The sequence below is a fragment of the Lontra canadensis genome, unplaced genomic scaffold (assembly GCF_010015895.1).
Source record: "Lontra canadensis isolate GAN:19392208 unplaced genomic scaffold, GSC_riverotter_1.0 scaffold3, whole genome shotgun sequence".
In the NCBI taxonomy this organism is placed as follows: Eukaryota; Metazoa; Chordata; class Mammalia; order Carnivora; family Mustelidae; genus Lontra; species Lontra canadensis.
The window spans coordinates 22,944,511-22,965,516 of record NW_022630997.1 but is presented as its reverse complement, the minus strand read 5'-3'; the positions used below and the strand labels follow the sequence as shown (position 1 = coordinate 22,965,516).

General features: G+C 41.6%; 1 protein-coding gene across 1 annotated transcript in view; it reads left to right on the top strand.

The window, feature by feature from the left end:
- LGI1 (leucine rich glioma inactivated 1) overlaps positions 1–17,707 on the top strand; it is a 39,361-nt gene extending 21,654 nt beyond the window's left edge. The window contains exons 5-8 of the mRNA XM_032836143.1: positions 9,796–9,867; positions 12,882–13,051; positions 13,327–13,491; positions 16,288–17,707. Of these exons, the coding sequence (XP_032692034.1) occupies positions 9,796–9,867; positions 12,882–13,051; positions 13,327–13,491; positions 16,288–17,123 (1,243 nt within the window). The 3' untranslated portion in view covers positions 17,124–17,707. The remainder of the gene's footprint in view (positions 1–9,795; positions 9,868–12,881; positions 13,052–13,326; positions 13,492–16,287) is intronic.
- Positions 17,708–21,006: the final 3,299 nt, after the last annotated feature.

The window sequence follows — 21,006 nt, the reverse complement described above, 5'->3', positions numbered from 1 at the left end:
AAGAAGGAAGGAAGCAAGAATGGATGGAAGGAAGGGAAAAAGGATGATGGAAGGGTTAATAAGGGAGAGATAGAGAAAGGGAGAAAAGAAGGGGAAAAGAAAGCAGAAGGAAAGTGGGGGAAGATGGGGAGAAAAGGGAGAAGGAAAAAAATCTATACAACACCCTGATGAAGAACATCTATTTCGTTTGACTAGAGACTATTTTGTTTGTTAGGTTCATTAAATGAAATGGGAATTGAAATTTGGGTCTTAATGAGGCCTCTTATAAGAAGGGGATCCTGGTATAACATGTGCTTAGCATCCAGACATTTTCAAGCTCAAGGGAACACCAAAGTCAGTCTTCAAAAAGAGAGGCATGAATCTTAATGGTCAGACAGTGAAAGGGAAGCCCAACCTCTCTGACCAGGTGCTAGAGGTGGGAAGGAGGTGTTATGAGGAAACAGGTTAAAGTTGACTGAGTGAATATGACCCTTAGGTCTCTTGCATCTTCATCTAACACTTAGGTTGACTCATATGGCATTGCCAATATTAGACTGTTTTGATCTACAAAAATGCAGTGCCATATGGTTCATCCTAAATAGTCTCTAGGAAGTGCCACACAAAGATGAATAAGATCCAGTTCCAACCTCGGGGAGCTCCGTCTGGCAAGAGCAATTAGACAAACAAATATTTTCTCACTGAGTGCCTTTGTCCCCAAGTTATGTTCTCCTTGCTAATTATGCTGTTCTTCAAAATGCCCTTCTTTCCTTCCTCCCTCCCTGCCTCCCTCCCTCCCTTCCTTTCTCCCTCCCTCCCTTCCTTCCTTCCTTTCTTCTTTCCTCCCTCCATTCCTTCCTTCCTTCCTTCTTTCTTTTCTCCTTTCCTTTCTTCCTTTCAAGGAGAGATGGATAGGGAGGATTTGAAAACCAAATGTCCCTCTGACTGCCCAGCACATCAAGTTAGCTTTCCATTATTTACCACCTATAAATAAATCTGACATTTGTTTGAGCTATTTAGTTTCTTTTTTAAGATTCTAGGCTTTAAAGAGCACCTTCCTCCACCTGAGACCAGCTCTTCCCAATCAAAGGCAAACAGGAATCAGTGAGGAGTTATCATCTGACCCTCTAAATTGCATATACCAGAGAAGAAGTTTACAAAGCTCTATCATATTCTTGACCTCATTATAGTCTTCTGGTGACCTTACAAAAGAGGGCATAGCACTGCCCCTGTGGACAGATGAGAACATGAGGGTGCACCCTGCATTTAAGCTGCTCCCCAGCAAGCAGTGGTAAAGGCAGAAGTTTCCTGGGGTCTTTAATTAGATGTCTCATGCCCTCTCCACCAAGTCAGTTCTAGCAGGAACAGAAAGCTTTGATTGAGCTGCCTGGATCCTTCCACAGGACATGGTCTGAGAGGCAAACATGACTAGGGAAGAAGAAGATCCGGAAGACAGGGGCCCTAGCCTTGCTCTTAGTCTCCAAGCACAAATAGTTGGAATGAGACCTATAGCTTGAGTCAACCGGTTTCCACTCTGGCCTAACACTGAAGCTGCGTCAAGGGGCCTACCTGAGCCTTTATACAGATGCAATTAGTTCCTAAGGAAGCAACAAACTTATCTCGCTTTCTTACACATATATCTCAGGAGACTTAACTCCTAAAAAGAGAATTATAGACAACAATTATAGACTTAACTCCTAAAAAGAGAATTATAGACAACTTACCATATATACCCCCTTCCCCTCAAGCTAGCTTTCAGAAAAGGGAGAATTCCTTACATTTCAGTCCTTACAATGCCAGTCAAATCCTGGGACCCTCTATTTATTGCTTTATTTTGAATTACTGTCCCTATGTTATATGTGTTCAACGTTAATGTTTGAATAGTTTATATATATCAACAAGGTTTGAATTTTTCTGCTGGCTGTGTATTACTTTTGAAATTACAGGGTGAAAATGCATTAAAAATAGTTTATGGCCAATGATGACAAAAGTCTCTAAACATTATATCTATTACTTTCTGTTCACACCCATGAGCCTTTTTGGTAATGATTTCCTTTGGTATCATGTATGTGTCACTGTGACTGAGGTCCAGTAGGGGCAGGACTGTTGGCATGCATGTATAAAAATATTTGGGGAAAATTGTCATCAATCTAGATGTGTTGCAGAGCCCTTGCTGGTTGCTCAGAAGTGGGGGACCCAAAAGGTGCATATAGCAGTCCCCAAACTCAAGGTGCTTGTGTGTCCCCAGGCAGGCAGGCAGAATGTCTTCCTTTCAGCCTTCATGATGACATACAGGTAAAGAGGCAGTGCAGGGTAGTGGCTGAGGGTGAGCTCTGCCACCAGACCCCGGGGTTTCAAGCCTGATAGCTGTGGGATATCAGGAGGTCACTTAGCTCCACTGGGCCTCAGAATTCCTTATGGGTAAAATGGGAGTGATAACAATAATCTGTAAACACAGGGAGACAGGAGATAAGAAGGTGCTTAGGAGTACCTCGCTCCTAAGGTTGTCCTAAGATCAAATGAGTAAATCTATGCAAAGTGCTTAGAACAGAGCCTGGTAGGTAGGAAACACCATTACAGAAAAATCAACTAAAATGGCCTGCCTAACCTCTATGGGTCCTGGATCAGGATTCCAAATGCTGCAGTGTTTTCATCCCCTTTAAACATTCTGTATGAAATTAAAATAACTGCACTTGAACCGCCGCAAATTCAGTGAGACACCGACTGCAGCTGGGAATCTGCACGGCAGGGAGGCTGGGAGCACCCCAGATGGCTGTGGGCGCTGCTTTCTTAGCAGCAGAGCCCAGCGGCACTGAAACAAACGTGCTGTTGGAGCCAGTCTGCTCTGCCTCAGGGAGGAGACTTTCCAGTAGGTTCCACAGTCATCATCAGAGGTTTTCTCAGGTTAACCAGGAAGACACCAAAGTGGAGGTAATGGTCATCCCCTCTGCTGGGAAGGACAGACTGTCTGCCATTGGGAATGCTTGACCCCACTCAGCTAGTTTCAAGGCAAATAGATATTCAGTTGGACAGTTCCCTTGTGTCTTAAAAAATGTTTCTTATACTTTGTGGAAGGCACCTTTAAAGAGCCTCCACATTGCTTTGGAATGGTTGTCATGGGGAGGCGATGAGGCGGGAGGGCATGTTGTGAGCAGCAGGTCCATGTGACGGGGGTGGGCGGGTGGCAAGGGCAGTTCACAGGGTTTGCACTTTCTTCCTAACTCAGTGTGTCGGTACAAGGGGTCTAAGCATTCTCCTCCACTCTCTTCTTTGTCTAGATTGCTGCCCTTCCTCTCCACCATGCCAGCCTACCCCATTCATTCATTCCTTTCAAAGTATCTACTGAGGGCTTACTTTGTGCCAGGTACTAGGAATCTGGTGGTAAGAAGAGCATCCTTCCAGGACTTGCTACCGAATCAACCTAGAAAAAATTAACATGGATGAAATACATCTTCAAACCTTCCCTTGCCTCCTCTTCACTCTTGCTGATGGGTTCTGTCTGCTCCCCACTCAGACATTCCAGTGCACTCCTACTCCCTACCAAAACCTCTGGTCAAATTCATTGTCTCTAAACGGCATGGCTTAGGGTGTTGACTCTCCTCATATCATTTCCTAATTATTAAAGATGAAGCCATAGCCTTTCATGGTGAAAAGCATAAAGATGTGATTTAAGAGCTAGAATAGAACTTGTAGATGATTCTGACCAAGTGATCACTCACTTTAGAGAAAAGAAAACAGCCAGAGCTCAAACCCTGATATGTCATTCCTGGACCATGTCCTTTCCACCTCCCCCTCCACATCCGCCCCCACCTCACCTCTGGCTGCTCCCCAATCCAAAGAGCCCTGGAGAGGATGGACAGACAGGGGGTTGGCTTGTATGCTCGCCAGGATTCCCTTCAGTCATACCACATGCAGAATGACTTTTCCTGACAGTTCAGGTGGCCACGTCCGACTCCTTGCCTCTCTCTCCATCAGCCTTCTAATTTGTCTTAGTCTTCTTCCTAATAATACTTGTATTTGGTTTTAAAATCCAGCACTGATTTGACCCTTGCCTACCTAGCAGACTTTTGAAGAGGAAGGAGGTCCCCCACACCAATTCAGGCTCACACTCTTTCAAGACATCTCACTCTGGACCAGAAAGAAAAAGGGAAGAGAAGAAAGTCTCTAGACCTTCAAGACCAGTAGCATGCCTCTCTGGAATCACTTGCTTTCCACATAAATATACCTCATGAGATGAACTCTGTAGTAATGAGTGAGAAAAAATATGACAAAATCTTAATAGTGATTACTTCTTCCAGGATGATTATTATTTCATCCTTTAAAAAAATAATTTCTACACTTTCCAAATTTTCTTGAAGAAATAATAAGCATTATTACATATATAGTATATATGTATGCATGTTTATATATACATGTGTGTACATATATCAGAAAATATATATATATGCCAGTGATATATATATACCACTAATATATATAATATGTATCAGTAAATGATGAGACACTTAAAAATACTAAGGCATAGAGTTCTGTCTACTCAGAGAGGCAAAGAGAATAGATGATCTCAGCTCCTGAATTGAGCATTTAAAAGTGCTTAGGTGGGGCGCCTGGGTGGCTCAGTGGGTTAAGCCGCTGCCTTCGGCTCAGGTCATGATCTCAGGGTCCTGGGATCGAGTCCCGCATCGGGCTCTCTGCTCAGCAGGGAGCCTGCTTCCCCCCGCCCTTCCTCTCTCTCTGCCTGCCTCTCTGCCTACTTGTGATCTCTCTGTCAAATAAATAAATAAAAATCTTTTAAAAATAAAAAATAAAAGTGCTTAGGCATTAAATATCACTGGTTTTGACAATAACAAAGAAACGGATTAGTTTTATAGTCTTGATTATCTGACATAGGCTTAAATATTCACCTGCAGATGCCAAAATTTTCCCTGGAATCCATTTCCGTAGTGTGTATATAAAAAATACTAGCAGTTGTGTGTGTTAATTTTCACAATAAAGGAAATTGGTATTCTTTACTCAGTTTTGCAGATAAAGAGACAGAAACCAAAAGAGGTGAAATTAAGTTGGGAAGAGGCACACTCCTGAGAATGAGGATGCTCAAATGGAAGCCCTTGTCCACTTGAGACCAAGCCGAACCCCAAACCACCACACTGCTCTCAGTGATGCTGAGGACGAGACTGACAGCCAGTTTTACAAAAGACACAGAACATGTTTCAACCAGAGCATCTATTAGGGGAAAGGGAATAATGACATGAAGCTGTTACTCTCTGAAGCTGGGGGGACAACGGAGGGAAAGGAGAAAGTGAAAAAAATTGAATGCGTTAGATTGTCCATTTTGCCTTCCAGTAGCAAGACTCAATACAGAGATGGAATCTGAAGAATCAAACGATCCCAACATCAAGCCTAAAAACCCCAGCCCTAACCCATGAAATGCTATCTCAGTCTCTCCAGCTGTTTAACCCATAGGCACCAGATCTTCACTCTTATCATCTAATAACCAAAGCTGGGCAGGCTTCAGGGAGCATCAGGGACTTGCTACTTTTTCTTCCTGGCAGCTCTGGCGCAGAGCCCTCAGGAGTCCCCTCACCCGCATCCCCACCCCCTAAGAGAACACACCTTAAGCCCTCAGATGCCCATGATGATTTTTGAAGCTCCAGTTCCCCCTCGAAGCTGAGTTTCAGCTGAGGCAAGGAACCCAGAGGAATGGCTCCAAGTCTGGACTGACTGCAGTCCTCAATTTCCCCCAGATGATGAGGGCCTGATGCCATGTGGGAATCTTGTGAGAAAAATGAGACATCATCGGACCACTCAGACCCCTGCATGCTGACCCTGACAGTCCCTCACACTCCAGCCCGGTTACTTTGGGACTTTGTGAGTGAAGTAAAATAATTGATTTAGAAGCACTAAATCTTCACTGGACAGAAGCATTCCATACACAAATACTAAGCAATGGCGTCTGTTTAAAACCTCAACTTTATTCTTTGTTCCTTCTGAATTTAAAATAATAATACATGCTTGATGATAAAAACTCTCACAATCTGGATGTTTATATAGCAAAAGTGACATATTCCAAATGTAAAAAAATGATTCTCCTTCCAAACCTTTCTTTATGCATTGTTAGACATGTATTCTCCCTCCTCACGTCGGATTACCCTCTATATCCTACTCTCCAATTTACCTTTTTTTTTCTTTTAGGCATCATTCTGTGTCAAATCATAGAGATGTACCTCATGTTTTAAAATCTCCTGCAAAATATTCCATGTTAAGTATAAACCATCATTTATTTACACAATCCTTTATTAATGGACATGTAGGTTGTTTCCAATTCTCTTCTCCTACGGATAATGCTAGATTAAATATCTTTCCCCAGTGGAAGTGGGTCTCAAAATAATTCCAACTCTCTTCACTTGGTAAATTGGTAAATATATTTACTTTGCAGATTCTGCTGATCTCCCATGTGCCCTAGGTATCCTTCACTGTTGACCCATCAGCCCCCAGTGGAAGGGTGATTTATATCAGGGCCCTTTACATTTGTTTTGCAGAGTAATTCCCAGCTTTATCAGCATTGTTTTCCTAAAACATTCTCTGCTCCAGTCCCTGCTGCCTGCTTTCTTCTTATGCAAATGTAACCCTGTCACTGAGGCCTGCCAAAGACTTTTGGGAAGCTGTCTCAACTCCTCGTCCTGGGCCTCAGAAGCCTTCCTCTCCTTTCTGGGTCTTACTTCCTCATGTTTCTGCCTCTTTTATGAGTCCAGGCAGACTTCTCATGCCTACTTCTCATCAAACCTAGGCGTGAAGCTCCCTCCTATCTTTTTCCAGAAACAGTCCACTGTGAGTCAGTATTTCACTGAATTGTGGCAGTGGAACAGGGAAACAAGTCACACTAAGTGCGGTAAATCCATCCACCATTTCTGCCTCTGGCACCCCTCATGGTGCTCTGCCTCCTCCACCCTCTGGTCCCCAGAGTGAGAGCCTCCCTGTTACAAGAAGCCCTCAAAAGGCATAAAGCCTCATTTTACAGCCCAAGAAGGCCAGTCTGCCTTCATCAGTCCCAGCCCCCAACTTTGTTGACTTAAAAGTCACCCATCTTGTCATGGAAAAATGATGTCTCTCCACCCCAAAAGTCTTGTAGCTTCAAGTCCGTGTCTTAGCAGCTGCTTCTGTGGTTGGCCTTCATATTGGGTATGTGAGGCCTAGAGCTCTATCCTCTCTGGGCAGGAAGTGGAACTCCCAAATTTGCTCATTGTTCAAAACAACTACCTTGGAAAAAAGAATAAAAATAAAAGAACTGCCTTGGGCACCTGGGTGGCTCAGTGGGCTAAGCCTCTGCCTTCAGCTCAGGTCATGATCTCAGGGTCCTGGGATCGAGCCCCATATCGGGCTCCCTGCCCAGCAGGGAGCATGCTTTCCCCCTCTCTCTGTCTGCCTCTCTTCCTAATTGTAATCCCTCCTGCTGTCAAATAAATAAATATATTAAAAAAAAAAAAAAACTGCCTTGGGCAGCATTGCAAACATGGTGCCTCTTCCTGGGCAGCCCTGCTGGCAGTAATAATTCAGGACTTGACTGTTTCTTCATTGCATGCCCGCTGTCCTGTGACCCAGCCTCCTTCAAACTTGTGTCTTAAAACCAGTTGTAGTTGTTTTCATCCACTTAGAAGTTTGCCTGAGAAATTTAAGATACATCGTGCTAGAAAATAAATTGAGACACATCACTTGGGAGTGATTCAGGACTAGATCAAGACACAAGGAGTTCTCTTCTTTCAACCACTAGGCAGAAAGGTGAATTATAGAGACATTCTCTTGAAAAGTCTTTAGGGTGCCTGGGTGGCTCAATTGGCTAAGCAACTGCTTTCAGCTCAGGTCATGATCCCGGAGCCCTGGGATCAAGTCCTGCATCAGGCTCCCAGCTCGACAGGGAGTCTGTTTCTCCCTCTGACCTTCTCCTGTCTCATGTTCTCTCTCACTCTCTGTCTCAAATTAATAAATAAAATCTTTAAAAAATACATTTTGAAAAAATGGGGCACCTGGGTGGCTTAGTCAGTTGAGCGTCTGCCTTTGGCTCAGGTTGTAATCCCAGGGTTCCCGGATCAAGCCCCACATCCAGCTCCCTGCTGGGGTGAGGGGGAGCCTATTTCTCCCACTCCCTCTGCTTGTGTTCCCTCTCTCGCTGGGTCTCTCTGCCAAAAAAATAAATAAAATCTTTGAAAAGTCTTCCTTAGGAACATTTTATCAATCCTAATACCACTGTAGTCATAGTGTTTCTTTCATATGGCCAGTTTTCTAAATGTTATTTCTTAGGCAAGCTCTTCTCCTTCTTTTCCTCTCCCGTTCCTCCCTGCCGCACTTTATTGAGAATAGACCAGATGCCAGGTACCATCCGGAGTTATCTTATCTACTCTCCCTATCTTGTGAAATGAGGTATTATCACCTCCCCCTAAAAAAATGAAAATATTGAGTCCTGAAGAAGATTCAGAATTAAAGTCACACAGCCAGGAAGTAGTGGCATCAGAATTCAAACCAAGCTCAGAATGGCTCCAAAGCAGTGCCCTTCTTTACATAATAGACCATCATTGAGACTGGAACATTCTGATTCAGTTCCCATTCTTATGTTCCAAGGTTCATTGAAAAGAGGTTTCCAACCTAGTCGTAATTTCTAAAACTCAAGAAAACAACATAATTAACTTAAAAATAGGTTTTAAAAGTCTTGAATGTTTGCACTTGAGAAATCTCATATTAATTAGAGCAGGCAGAAGACAGAAGAGTTTTGAGAGTCTTTTAAATGGAATTTGAGAGAATTTTCAAGGACTTTGGAGGCCAAAAATGTAAGCTCTTTTTGTTTCAGTTTAGTTTTTTTATTTTTTGTGTGTGAAAAAATTTCATTAGAAAAGTATATAACCAATATGGGTACACATACACACACACAATATTGGTTAAAAATAGAAAATTATCAGATCTACATCCCTTCCTACTCCTTGTTATGTCCACACTTCTGCACTATGGACACATTTCCCTTTTCTTGATACCATCAGGGCTGCTCCTTACTCATTAGCTTTGATTAGAATTATTCTAGGGACTCACCAAAGAACAAATAGAGAAAGAGAAAACAGTTCCTGTGCAGTAAGATAAGAACTGGAAGAAAAGGAAAAGAAATGTTTAAAGAAGATGGATGGATGGATGGATGGATGGATGGATGGATGGATGGATGGACATATGTGACAAAGTTGTTTTCTGAGGTCAAATGAATGGAACTAAAAGAAAAGAAAAATATAAAAAGGGAGTATATGCTTTGGAAAGAAGAAAGGATGTGCTGGCAGGGGGATAGGTTAGACAGGTTCCCAAACTCTAAAGCTATTGGCACTATTAGTTGGGGGTTTGGCCACTGTCTAGAGCAATTGAGAAGGAGAGAGGGAGGAGCAAGGGCAGGCTGAGTGTGAGATGAAATGGGCACTGTCACCCATTTAGCTAGTCATCATTTGGGACACACACCCTAGACTGAATGTCTAAGAGTATGAGTCTCATATTCCATTCTACATAAAAAGATCAATGTCCAATACTACTTTGTTACTGGTTTGTTAGCTTCTTTTTTGCCATCATACATGGAAAACGCCATAAATACTGAGTGAGCACTGAAGCAAAGAGACCAAGAATTGAATATACAATAGTGGGAATCTGAGTAGTATCTTAGAAGAAATAAAAAAGGTACTACAACTAATTTAGTGTAGTCAGGAAAGAATAAAGAGGATTCATAATTAAGTTTTATCATAAAATGCATCTATTTAGTTCGATGACAGTTTACATCACTCTTTTTTTTTTTTTCCCCAGGAGCCTCGCAAACAACAATCTCCAGACACTCCCAAAAGATATTTTCAAAGGCCTGGATTCTTTAACAAATGTGTAAGAGGACCTAAGACATCACTGATTAATTAATTTACAATAGTTAACAAAGAAACTTAGTATTAATTTTTAGAATTTGTAATTGGCCTTAACATTAAATTATAATTTTACAATTTAAATTTTAAATTTGCTTACATTTTAAATGTACTTGAACTACTGTTTGAATCTTCTATAGTAAAGACTCAAAATATATATTCTATATTCTGAATATATAGTGCCCAGAATTTCCCTGGGGCAAAGTGTGTGTCTTATGGGTGGGAGTGCTGATAAGGGACTTTGAGGGGGTGCGAAGAGAAGGCCCCGAGTGAAATTTCAAGATGCCTTTTTTCTCATGAGGTCCAGGAAATGGGGCTACAAAGGAAAAACATAAAGGAGTCTGGGAAACTGACCGAGTACAGATGAAAGGTTACACCCATGGGTTGGTCAGTCAACAGAGAAATGGAGCAGGAAGTGGGGGAAGGGAGGCAACTTTGCCTTTTCTCTCCTTAGACTGAACAACAACTCTAGGCTTAATCCCCAGGAATTTGGCTTAAGCCCCAGGAAGGGAATGAACTTAATTATTTTTGACCCTTTTTCAAACAAAAGAGCTTTCAAACTTTGACTTTTAAGCCTCAGAGTGAAAGATCTTTGTAAGGAATTTGTATATTTTGCTGTAAGCAAAGCAAGTAATATATGCCTAACTCTCTCAAAAGCAATTTAGCTTCATTAAGTGCCTTCCAGACATTAGAAGGGTATTAAATGATTATAAGGTAGATATAGGAAAAATGAAAGGATATATGTAAACATAAAGTTTTTTTTTATCAACTCAGGTACTTTTCTATAGAATATATGTTCAAAACAACTTTTCTCCAATAACAAAAGATCTGAGTCAAGTATTTTCTCCTAAACCTAGTATTTAACTTCAAATCAGTAAGCTAATGAAAAACTTTCTTTGTTCCTTGTGGTATTTCCCTAGCCCCTCCTCAATGCCCGGTACCCCAAGTCCTGAATGATGGTTTATTTGCAAGAGAGTACCAGAAGCAAGACACTACCAAAAAGTCTCAGACAGATCACAATTAGCTGTTCTGGTTTACAATCACCCAGAAAACTTGCCAGTCATTATTTGGGGTCAGAATATTCTTGGGAGATAAAGTCAGTCCTGGGAAGGTCTTGGAAGTTAGATGATATACCATGGCAGATTTGGGGATATGGCTTATTTGGACATTGTCCTCTGGCACATCCTTCTGTCAGCCAGTACGACACATGAGCAAAAACCAAAACAACAACAAAAACAAAGAACCCACTTGAAATTGGCTCAGTCTCTAAGGAAATCCCGTAATGGGTTTGGCCTCTTGGGCCTACTCTAATATGCCTAAACCAAGAATTATCTAAGTACAAGGATCCTTGATAGCTTGTCTTTTCATGGATTTCTTGGTTTTCATGAATGTATCCCCAAAAAGCATTTTTAAATGCCTCAACATTTAAAAATTATTTGTGTGCTGTGTGAAGACTAGGCAGTACCTATCTTGGGAATTCTGTGTGACCAAGAAGGGTTTTAGGAAGGAGCTGGAATTTCTGAACAGAAGCAATGCAAATAAACAGAAAACTTGGTGAGTTAGGATCATATGTGAAAATTTAAATGATCCGTGCTGTATATTTTATTACAGACATGAGCTGCTGGATGTCTGAGTTAACTCTGGTGTGTCAAAGTCATTTCCTACAAAATTGAATTTGTAGACCATGGAATAGGATCAGGATGAATTACATCTGTGAGGAAGAACAAAAGCAAATAGTTCGCTTGATTTAATTAAATATGATATAATAAGCATGATATTCTGTCCTCTAGACCTGCTCTGTCCAATATGGTAGCCACACATGTGGTCACCGAGCAGTGTTCCTAGTGTAACTAAGGAACAAAGCTTTAAATTTATACTTAGTTTTAAAAAAATTAAGTAGAAAACTAAATTTAAATTGAAAAACTGATTCTCTGTTCAGCTATTGCAAAAGTTAATTATGTTTGGAACAACTTGGATGTGTGAAACTATTTTTTTCTGAGTATAAATTTTATGAAATCTAAATATAGATCGCATACTTCTGATGAAAATTTAGCATCAAACTGAGTTATGCTCTAAGTGTAAAATACACACTAGCTTCCAAAGACTTAAGATTTTGGGGATGCCTGGGTGGCTCAGCTGGTTGAGTGTTTGCATTCAGCTCAGGTCATGATCCCGGGGTCCTGGAATCGAGTCCTGCATCAGGCTCCCTGCTCAGTGGGGAGCCTGCTTCTCCCTCTGCCTCTGCCTGCTGCCCGCCCCCACTTGTGCTCTCTCTTTCTCTGACAAATAAATAAACTTAAAAACAACAACAAAGATTTAATGTTTTTTAAAAGTATAAAATACTTCATTAGTAATGTTTGTTGGCTACACAGCTAAATGATTTGTGTGAGACATTAAATAAAATATATTATTTTAAAATAAATGACAAATTATTTTAATATATTATTAAAATTAATGTCACCTATTTCTTGTTACTTTTTTTAGAAATAGAGAAAAAAAATCTTAAGGTTTTATTTATTTATTTAAATGAGAGAGAGAGAGAATGAGTGGGAGCAGAGGGAGAGGGAGAAGCAGACTCCCCACTGAAGAGAGCCTGCTTGATTCCAGGATCCTGAGATCATGACCTGAGCTGAAGGGAGACACTTAACTGACTGAGCCACTCAGGTGCTCCTACAAAATTTTAAATTACATATTTAGTTTACACTATATTTCTATGGACAGCACAGCTCTAAACAGAGCTGCCTTTGATCTAAGAAGGAATACTTTATGAGGTTCTATGACTGGGTGGCATTCAAGAGTGCAATCATTGTGGGATATCTCTGAATTCAAAGTGAGTTGTCAGTCACGTTCAAGGTAGACGATGGAGCATGATATAAAGCCAGGTAAAAGCAATCTGCATATGTTAATTGCTGAGGTAGAGGTCATACCTGTGTAGGTAGGACCCTCATACAGCAAAATCAACTGAAGTTTGTCTTTCAGGGACCTGAGAGGGAATTCATTTAACTGTGACTGTAAACTCAAGTGGCTAGTGGAATGGTTGGACCACACCAATGCAACTGTTGAAGACATCTACTGTGAAGGTCCCCCAGAATACAAGAAGCGCAAAATCAATAGTCTCTCACCCAAGGATTTTGATTGCATCATTACAGGTAATGTATTCCAAATCATTCCATCTCATAAAGCTAAAATAAGGGCTACATTTTGTGTGTGTGCAGGAACTGATATTTTTAATATCTTTAAAAACCGAACGACCAATTTTAATTTTTTATGATAAAGCATTAAAACTTTGTGGGTTTAAAAGCAAATTAAAATTATCATTTTACTATTTCTCTTAAATAAATGTATCTCTTAAGGATGTTTGAGATCTAGCCAAGGAATGAAGCATTAGCACGCAGTTATTCATCATCATTTCCTGTTTTTGCAGAATTTGCAAAGTCTCAAGACCTGCCTTATCAATCACTGTCCATAGATACTTTTTCTTATATGAACGATGAATATGTAGTCATTGCTCAGCCTTTTACTGGAAAGTGCATTTTCCTTGAATGGGACCACGTAGAAAAGACCTTCCGAAATTATGACAACATTACAGGTATGAAAAACCTGACCATATTTTGAATAGGAAGTTAAGCAGGTTGGACCAAGGGCAACAGAAAAAGACAGCTGGCATGGGGGGATGCTTGGCCACGCTTAGAGTCCTTTAATCCCCATCCATACCATTTACTAAATGATTGGGGATTTACTAAACCTTGATTTCCTGTCTTGTAAATGGGAATAATAATACTTAACTCATGGGGTTGTTGAAGATAATGTATTCATAAGATAATGTCATCACATATTCAAGAAACAGCATAGAATGTAGCATAGTAAATGCCAAATAAAGGTGGATTATTTTTCTTCAAAAGAAAAGTATTGGACTAGGAATCATGAGTTTTAATCTAGGTTCTGCCACAAACCAGCTGGGTGAGCCACTCACCCTCTCTGGGCCTTCCCTTTTTCTTATCTATAAAATAAAGATGTTATTTTAGATCAATGAGTCACAAGCTCTACTGTACAAAGTGACCCCCTCAATATGTTAATGTACTCCTTGTCACAAAAAGGGGTTTTGGTCCAATAAATCTGTGAACCATATCTCCCTCTTGGAGATTCATAATAATTATGCATTAGAGGCCCTGAGAAGTCTAGCAGTGATGAAGCCTCTTTCCAGTGTTTTGTGCATTTAATTTGACCTTGGGAACTACTTTTCTTCCATGAAAACTTTTACTTATGTGACCTCTTAATTTTTCTTCTCATTTCAACAACTTAATGGTTTTTAAATAAGTTAGAATATGGGCCTCCCTCCAAAATGTTTCCATCAGCTTTAGCTTCTAATACCTTTAAATCTGTTCCTGAGAGCATTCAAACTTCTATGTAAAAGATTACACTTCTTGGGTGGGAAGAGTTATAATTCAGTTGTGTTGGTGGCTGTCAGCCCCACTGCTTACAGGATCAAGACAGGTCTGGGCCTTGTTTGAGACTAAGGTGCCCAGGTGAAGGGATCTTCTCCAAACTGAGGTCCTCCCAGAAACCTCCTTCTTTCTCGAGGAGGAAGGTCATGCTTCCCTTTCTCCCAAAGTGCCCTCAATTTTCCAATGGACTGCAGCAGCTTTGTGCAGTTTAAACCAGGTTCTTCTTACCTGTGTATAGTCCATCAATTATTCTAGATGAATCTTAGAATGGACACTTGAAGGAGAAATGAATCACATATATGCAGACTTCAGAGGACATCGTCTCATCTAAGATGACAAATATATACTCAATATGCAATCATTATGACCTCCCTTACCCCAGAAAGACATCGCTAATCAATCACAGTGCTCTTGCTTATGGAGTGCAGACAGGACTACGAATCCTTCTCAGCACAGTTTTCCAACTCATCAGTTGATCAATATTGATACGTGGTTGAAGTCTAGTGGCCATTCCTGATCTAGGCCAAACCCTCATTGTTCAGAAGAGAAAACTGAATTCCAGAGAAGTTAAGTGATTTTCCCAAAGTCACACAACCAGTTGAGTTCTGAAAAGGGTCACAAATAGGATAATTTCATCAATTAGTAGAAAGAGCTGATACAAAACTTACTGCTTTGGAGCTCCTAAAGTTAGAAAAGGCTTGGGCCCCAGATTTGCCTTGCTTGCTTTGGATTTCCTAGAGCCAAGCTCCCTCTAGTCAATATTTACTGATAAATGATATTTATATTTCCTTTTTTTTTTTAAGGTTTTATTTATTTATTTGACAGAGAGAGAGATCACAAGTAGGCAGAGAGGCAGGCGGAGAGACAGGGGGATGCAGGCTCCCTGCTGAGCAGAGAGCCTGATGGGGGGCACGATCCTAGGACCCTGAGACCATGACCTGAGCCCAAGGCAGAGTCTTTAACCCGCTGAGCCACCCAGGTGCCCTGATATTTATATTTCCTGATAAATGCCAAACTCTTACTAAAAGGATATACTGAGCAAGGACTCTGATCCATATTGTTTTCTGAAATTTCTCAAAATAAGTCTCAGGAGTATCACTTGTGACTATACCCCTCTTTCATTTTTCTCAAGAATTTCTCTTCCTTGTCTTCTCTCTTGCCACCAATAGCCTAAGCTTCAGGAAAATGACAAATAGCATCTTTGTCCTTTCCTAGGGGAAAATCGCATTATTTTTAGAGCAAGAACCCTTTCACACTAGGAACAAACCAATTACAGGTAGAATCATGGGCTACCCACATCACTGCTCAAGACTTTGTAGGGTGGTTCTAGAAACCTGTGGGACCCTCGCCCAAGTCGGAAGCCCTAGAATAGTTCACCTCCCTACAGGTTGTGCTAAAAGCATAGAGATGCTGGTAGACTTGGGTTTGAATCCCAACTCTGCCTTCTCCTAGCACCACTGAACCTGTCTGAGTTTCTGTCTGCTCATCTGCAAAAGGAAGGATAATATTTATCTCTTCAGATTGTTGGGAATTTTTAATGAGATGATTTGGCAAAGCACAGAGCTGGTGCTCAATAAGTGGCAGTTTTCACTAGAATTACTGTAATTAACTCATGATGTGTCAGGGAAAGCAATGCTTGCTTTCTACAAGTAGTGAGAGGAGAAAACTCAGGCAGTAGCCGTGTGCCCTATTAAATGTCTAGTGCAGGTTGGATGTGACTTGACAACTCAGTTGTTGGTAACAAGGCCTCATGAGGCACAAAGGCACAGAACCTCAGGGTCCTGCTGCCTTTGGGCCTTGGAGATTGTCCTTGCCTATTCAACCAAGGAAATCCTTATTCCAGGCTGATTTTGGTAGAAGTTGTATGGCTTCAGGTTGCATGTTTACATGCTGCAAAAGAGGATGGCCATCCAACTAATCTCTCATTTGTCTTTTCCCAGGCACATCCACTGTAGTGTGCAAGCCTATAGTCATTGAAACTCAGCTCTATGTTATTGTGGCCCAGCTGTTTGGCGGCTCTCACATCTATAAGCGAGACAGTTTTGCAAATAAATTTATAAAAATCCAGGATATTGAAATTCTCAAAATCCGAAAACCCAATGACATTGAAACATTCAAGATTGAAAACAACTGGTACTTTGTTGTTGCTGACAGCTCAAAAGCTGGTTTTACTACCATTTATAAATGGAATGGAAATGGATTCTACTCCCATCAATCCTTACATGCGTGGTACAGGGACACTGATGTGGAATATCTAGAAATAGCCAGAACACCTCAGACACTCAGAACGCCTCATTTAATCCTGTCCAGTAGCTCCCAGCGTCCTGTAATCTATCAGTGGAACAAAGCAACGCAATTGTTCACTAACCAAACGGATATCCCTAACATGGAGGACGTCTATGCCGTCAAGCACTTCTCGGTAAAAGGTGACGTGTACATTTGCTTGACAAGATTCATTGGTGATTCCAAAGTAATGAAATGGGGAGGTTCCTCCTTTCAGGACATTCAGAGGATGCCATCACGAGGATCCATGGTGTTCCAGCCTCTTCAGATAAATAACTACCAATATGCAATTCTTGGAAGTGATTATTCCTTTACGCAAGTGTATAACTGGGATGCAGAGAAAGCCAAATTTGTGAAATTTCAGGAATTAAATGTTCAAGCACCAAGATCATTCACACATGTGTCCATTAATAAGCGTAATTTTCTTTTTGCTTCCAGTTTCAAGGGAAATACACAGATTTACAAACATGTCATAGTTGACTTAAGCGCATGACACACCAAATTCTGTGGCTGCCACCAGAAACTTTCTACAGTACATGATCCGGATGAACTCGATGCATGATGACTTCTTATCACACTTGCAAATGAATGCCTTTCAAACATTGAGACTGCTAGAACCAAGCACTACCAGTATCTCCATCCTTAACTGTCCAGTCCAGTGGTGTGGGAAGTGACCTTTTATAAGACAAAATTGAATTGTGTGACTGTTCTTTGCAGTGAAGATGTGTAAATAAGTGTTTAATGGTATCTGTTACTCCAAAAAGAAATATTAATATGTACTTTTCCATTTATTTATTCATGTGTTCAGAAACTGCCAAATAAAATGTTTACATTTTCTTTCATATCCCAAAGGTAATTATTTACAGTTGCTTTAGTCTCGGTGACGGTACGTTGAGGAAATAGGTTATACAATAGGGTTATGTTTAGATCGAGATCTTATGGTGTGAATAAGGAGTGAAAACGAAACACTGATATTCATTACCCAAGATTTATGAACAGGTTTATCGGCTGTTTGGATTTGGAATATTCAAGGGTGTTTCCAAAGGTCACGGCTTTTAAGAACATTTTGTGGTGAAAGGGTGACAAATTTAAAGTGGGGTAGAGAAATTTGCTTATTACAAGTAGCCTGATTTGAAATAAAGAATAGTGAGATCCATCCTTTTCCTATCTGATAGTTCTAGCTAAAAAAATTCTTCAAAAAACTTAGAGACGAAGAGAAAGTCAAGATTTTAAATTTTAAAAATGCTATTTAAGGACTTTCTAAGTGTCTGACCCTAGAATCGTCTGAGAGTTGATTGAGGTAACCTTAGAGTACGTGCCTCAAATTCACCCCGTATGTGGGCCTCTTAATCTTATCAAGGAAGCTTCACTTCTAGACATCAGTTTGGATGTTACTGACATGCTGCAGAGTGTGCAGGAGGCTCATGTTTGATTTTCCAAATTCCTACTCCCGGGTCACATGGTTTGTTAGCACCTAGCTCAGTGCCTATAGGGTAGGCTCTCAAAAAATTACATTCGAAGACGCATGTGTGTCCTCCTGTTATAATGTAATAATAAACTTCACAAGTCCCTTTGATCTAATCAGTCCTATTTATTGAGTACCTATTAAGAATGGGGTATTGTTCCTGAGGTGTTGGGGAGCAGAATTCAGGAGGAATAGGGCATGGCCCCAGGGCATGGACCTTGTCCTCTGGGGCCTTAGACCAATTGGAGGACAGAGAAACCTGCAGAGTAAGTTGTAAGTGCCAATCATCATCTTAACGTTCTGATTATAAAGATCCCAGGAGTATCAAAGATGAGTTCCTGGAGGAAGTGGTCCTTGTTTGAACTTAAAGAGGAGATACGGTTTCAAAAGGAGATCGTGGCAGAGAAGATATGCCTGGCATGAATTGGTTCTGTGTGAATCAGAGCTTCCTACAGCTTTTATTGCTCCCTGTATTCCTTTGCCAAATGAATGGGTAGGTGCCAGCACCTATCTGGTAAACTAGAGGCACCAAAGGTACACAGAGTAGTTACACTGTCTCCAAGAAGCAATGCCTTGGGAAGTTATGCATAGGAGCCAGATTCCTTTACCACGTGGGAAGATATGAACTGACAATAGAGTTATGGGGGACAAGAAGTCTTACCCACTGCTGATCTTGCACACAGGAAGAACTGGCCTTTGAATTTCCTATTTTTTCAGTCCCCTTTTTCTATATGCTGTTGAAGAACACCTGCTTTGTACAGACTGGGTTTAAATCCAGCCTTGCCATGTACTGACTTTGTCCACAGGCAAGTTACTTAAACGGTCTGAGCCTCAGTTTCTTTATCTGCAAAGGGAAACTAATGCCTACTCCAAGGACAGTGGAAGGATTAAATGAGATAATATGCACTCGGTGGATTGAATTTTCCAAATATGGCCACAATATTTCCCATCCCATGTGTTCTATGAGAACCTTGCTTCCACCCCATCAATAGTTGGTACCCAATTCTGTTGTCTTTAAGTATGGGCAGGCTTATAATCAATAGAATGTGGTGGGAATGATGCAGTTTGACTTTGAGCCTAGATCATAAAAACAATGAAGCTTCTACCTTGTGAACTGGGACAATCACTTTTGGAACCCTAAATGGCCACCCACAAAGTCCCACGAGGCTGAGGCCACCATCGTGAGGAAGCCCACCCAGCTGAAGTCCCATCTAATAGCCACATCAAGCACCAGCCCTGCGAGTGAAGATGCCTCAGGTAATTCCAGCTCTGAACTGTTGGACCTACCCCCACTGAGGCTCTGGATGACAAGACATCCCCACGGTACCTGGTCCAAATTCCCGACCCACAGAATCTATGAGCATCATAAAACGGTCAATTCAAGCATCTAAGTTTTGGGGTGACTTGTTACACTGCAGCAGTAATTGGAAATGCACACAGGGTACTTAACACCGACCTGACACAAATCAGCACTCACAGAGTGTGCCGGCTCCACACCCAGAATATTGCATGCTTCGGGGTCATGTTCTACATTTATTACCTTAACGCAATTCACAGCCCTTTAATGCAATTCACAGAGATCCTTTGCAAAGGATCTCTCCTGTTGTCAATATACTGCTGGTGTTCTAACTCTGTGCCAGGCCCTCTGCTGAATTCAGGGATGCAGAGATCAACGGCTTAGATTCTTCTCTGTTTGTTTTCACAGAAACAGTGACTATTTAAATTAGCAAACCAACTCTCTAATTCACCTGAAACCTGAGAGCCAGAGATATGAAGTGAGCAGAGGGAGGTAGCTCCAATCCAGGCCCCTGGACACTCAATCCAGACTCATCTTCATCACATGGTACTACCCTTCAATGCTCAGCCTCCAATCCGAACCTGGGACTATAGATGGGGAAGAGGTGAGGAGCGAGTAGGCTGACAGAAATTCAAGAAAACCTGAGGAGCAGGACATGTAGTGGGGTCTACTTTCTTAGGAACTGGCCAGTCCTCCCTGAGACTTGCCCCCCTTTTTCCCTGTACCTTCTTCTGCCCTATACTGTAAAACTCTGCCTCCTCTCTAGTTGCAGATGATTGGACCTGGAGTGACCAGTGGGTTGGGCTCTGCCTGAACTGATCCAGCTCTTTCTTCTGGATATTTCTAATCAGGACAGCAGAGGCTGGGTCACTTAGCCACAGGCACCAGATTTGTAAAGTGACTATCTTAAATCAGGTTCCCTCAGAGCAGTGGTATTTATTGAGGGAGTGCTCTCCTGGTACACCTGGAAGGGACTGAGACTAGGACAGGGGAAGGTGTTACACAGAGATGTCCTTTCAGGAGAAATTAGCTTCAGACTGACTCCACAGGGAACTCCAGAGTTTGAATTATACCACACAGTGTGTCCTGCCTTAAGGCAAGGAGGACAGACGTTTATACCCCCTCCCCCATCTGAGAGTCATCAACCTCAGGAATATGGGGCATAACCTCTCAGACATCTCCAGTGATGAAGGCTCCCGTTGGCTAAGGACAATCCTCTAGAGAGGTATGCAGATGTAGGCTGTTATAAACCAACACTCATGGCAGCTGCAGGATGGGTACTTCAACCCAGTAGGGAGCCTCTGGGTGGGAACCAATGGCATATGCTACAGGGACAGTGACTGAGCAGCTGTAAGAGCAGAGGAAGCTGGTCTGAAAGGTGAGAAGAGAATGAGGTAGAAGGTCAGAGAGAAGGGGAGGTGAGAAACTACATAGTCTGAGAGGGAAGGGGAGGAAGAGCAAAGAGAAAGAGGGAAGGAAAGAGAGAAAGGGGAAGAAAAGGAAGGAGGAGGGAGGTCTGGTGGCTCCAGTAAGGTTGCCTGAGAACCAGACTCTGTCAGGCTAACGTACATACATTTATTAGGTAGTACCCTTGAAATGCCACCTGGAAGGGAG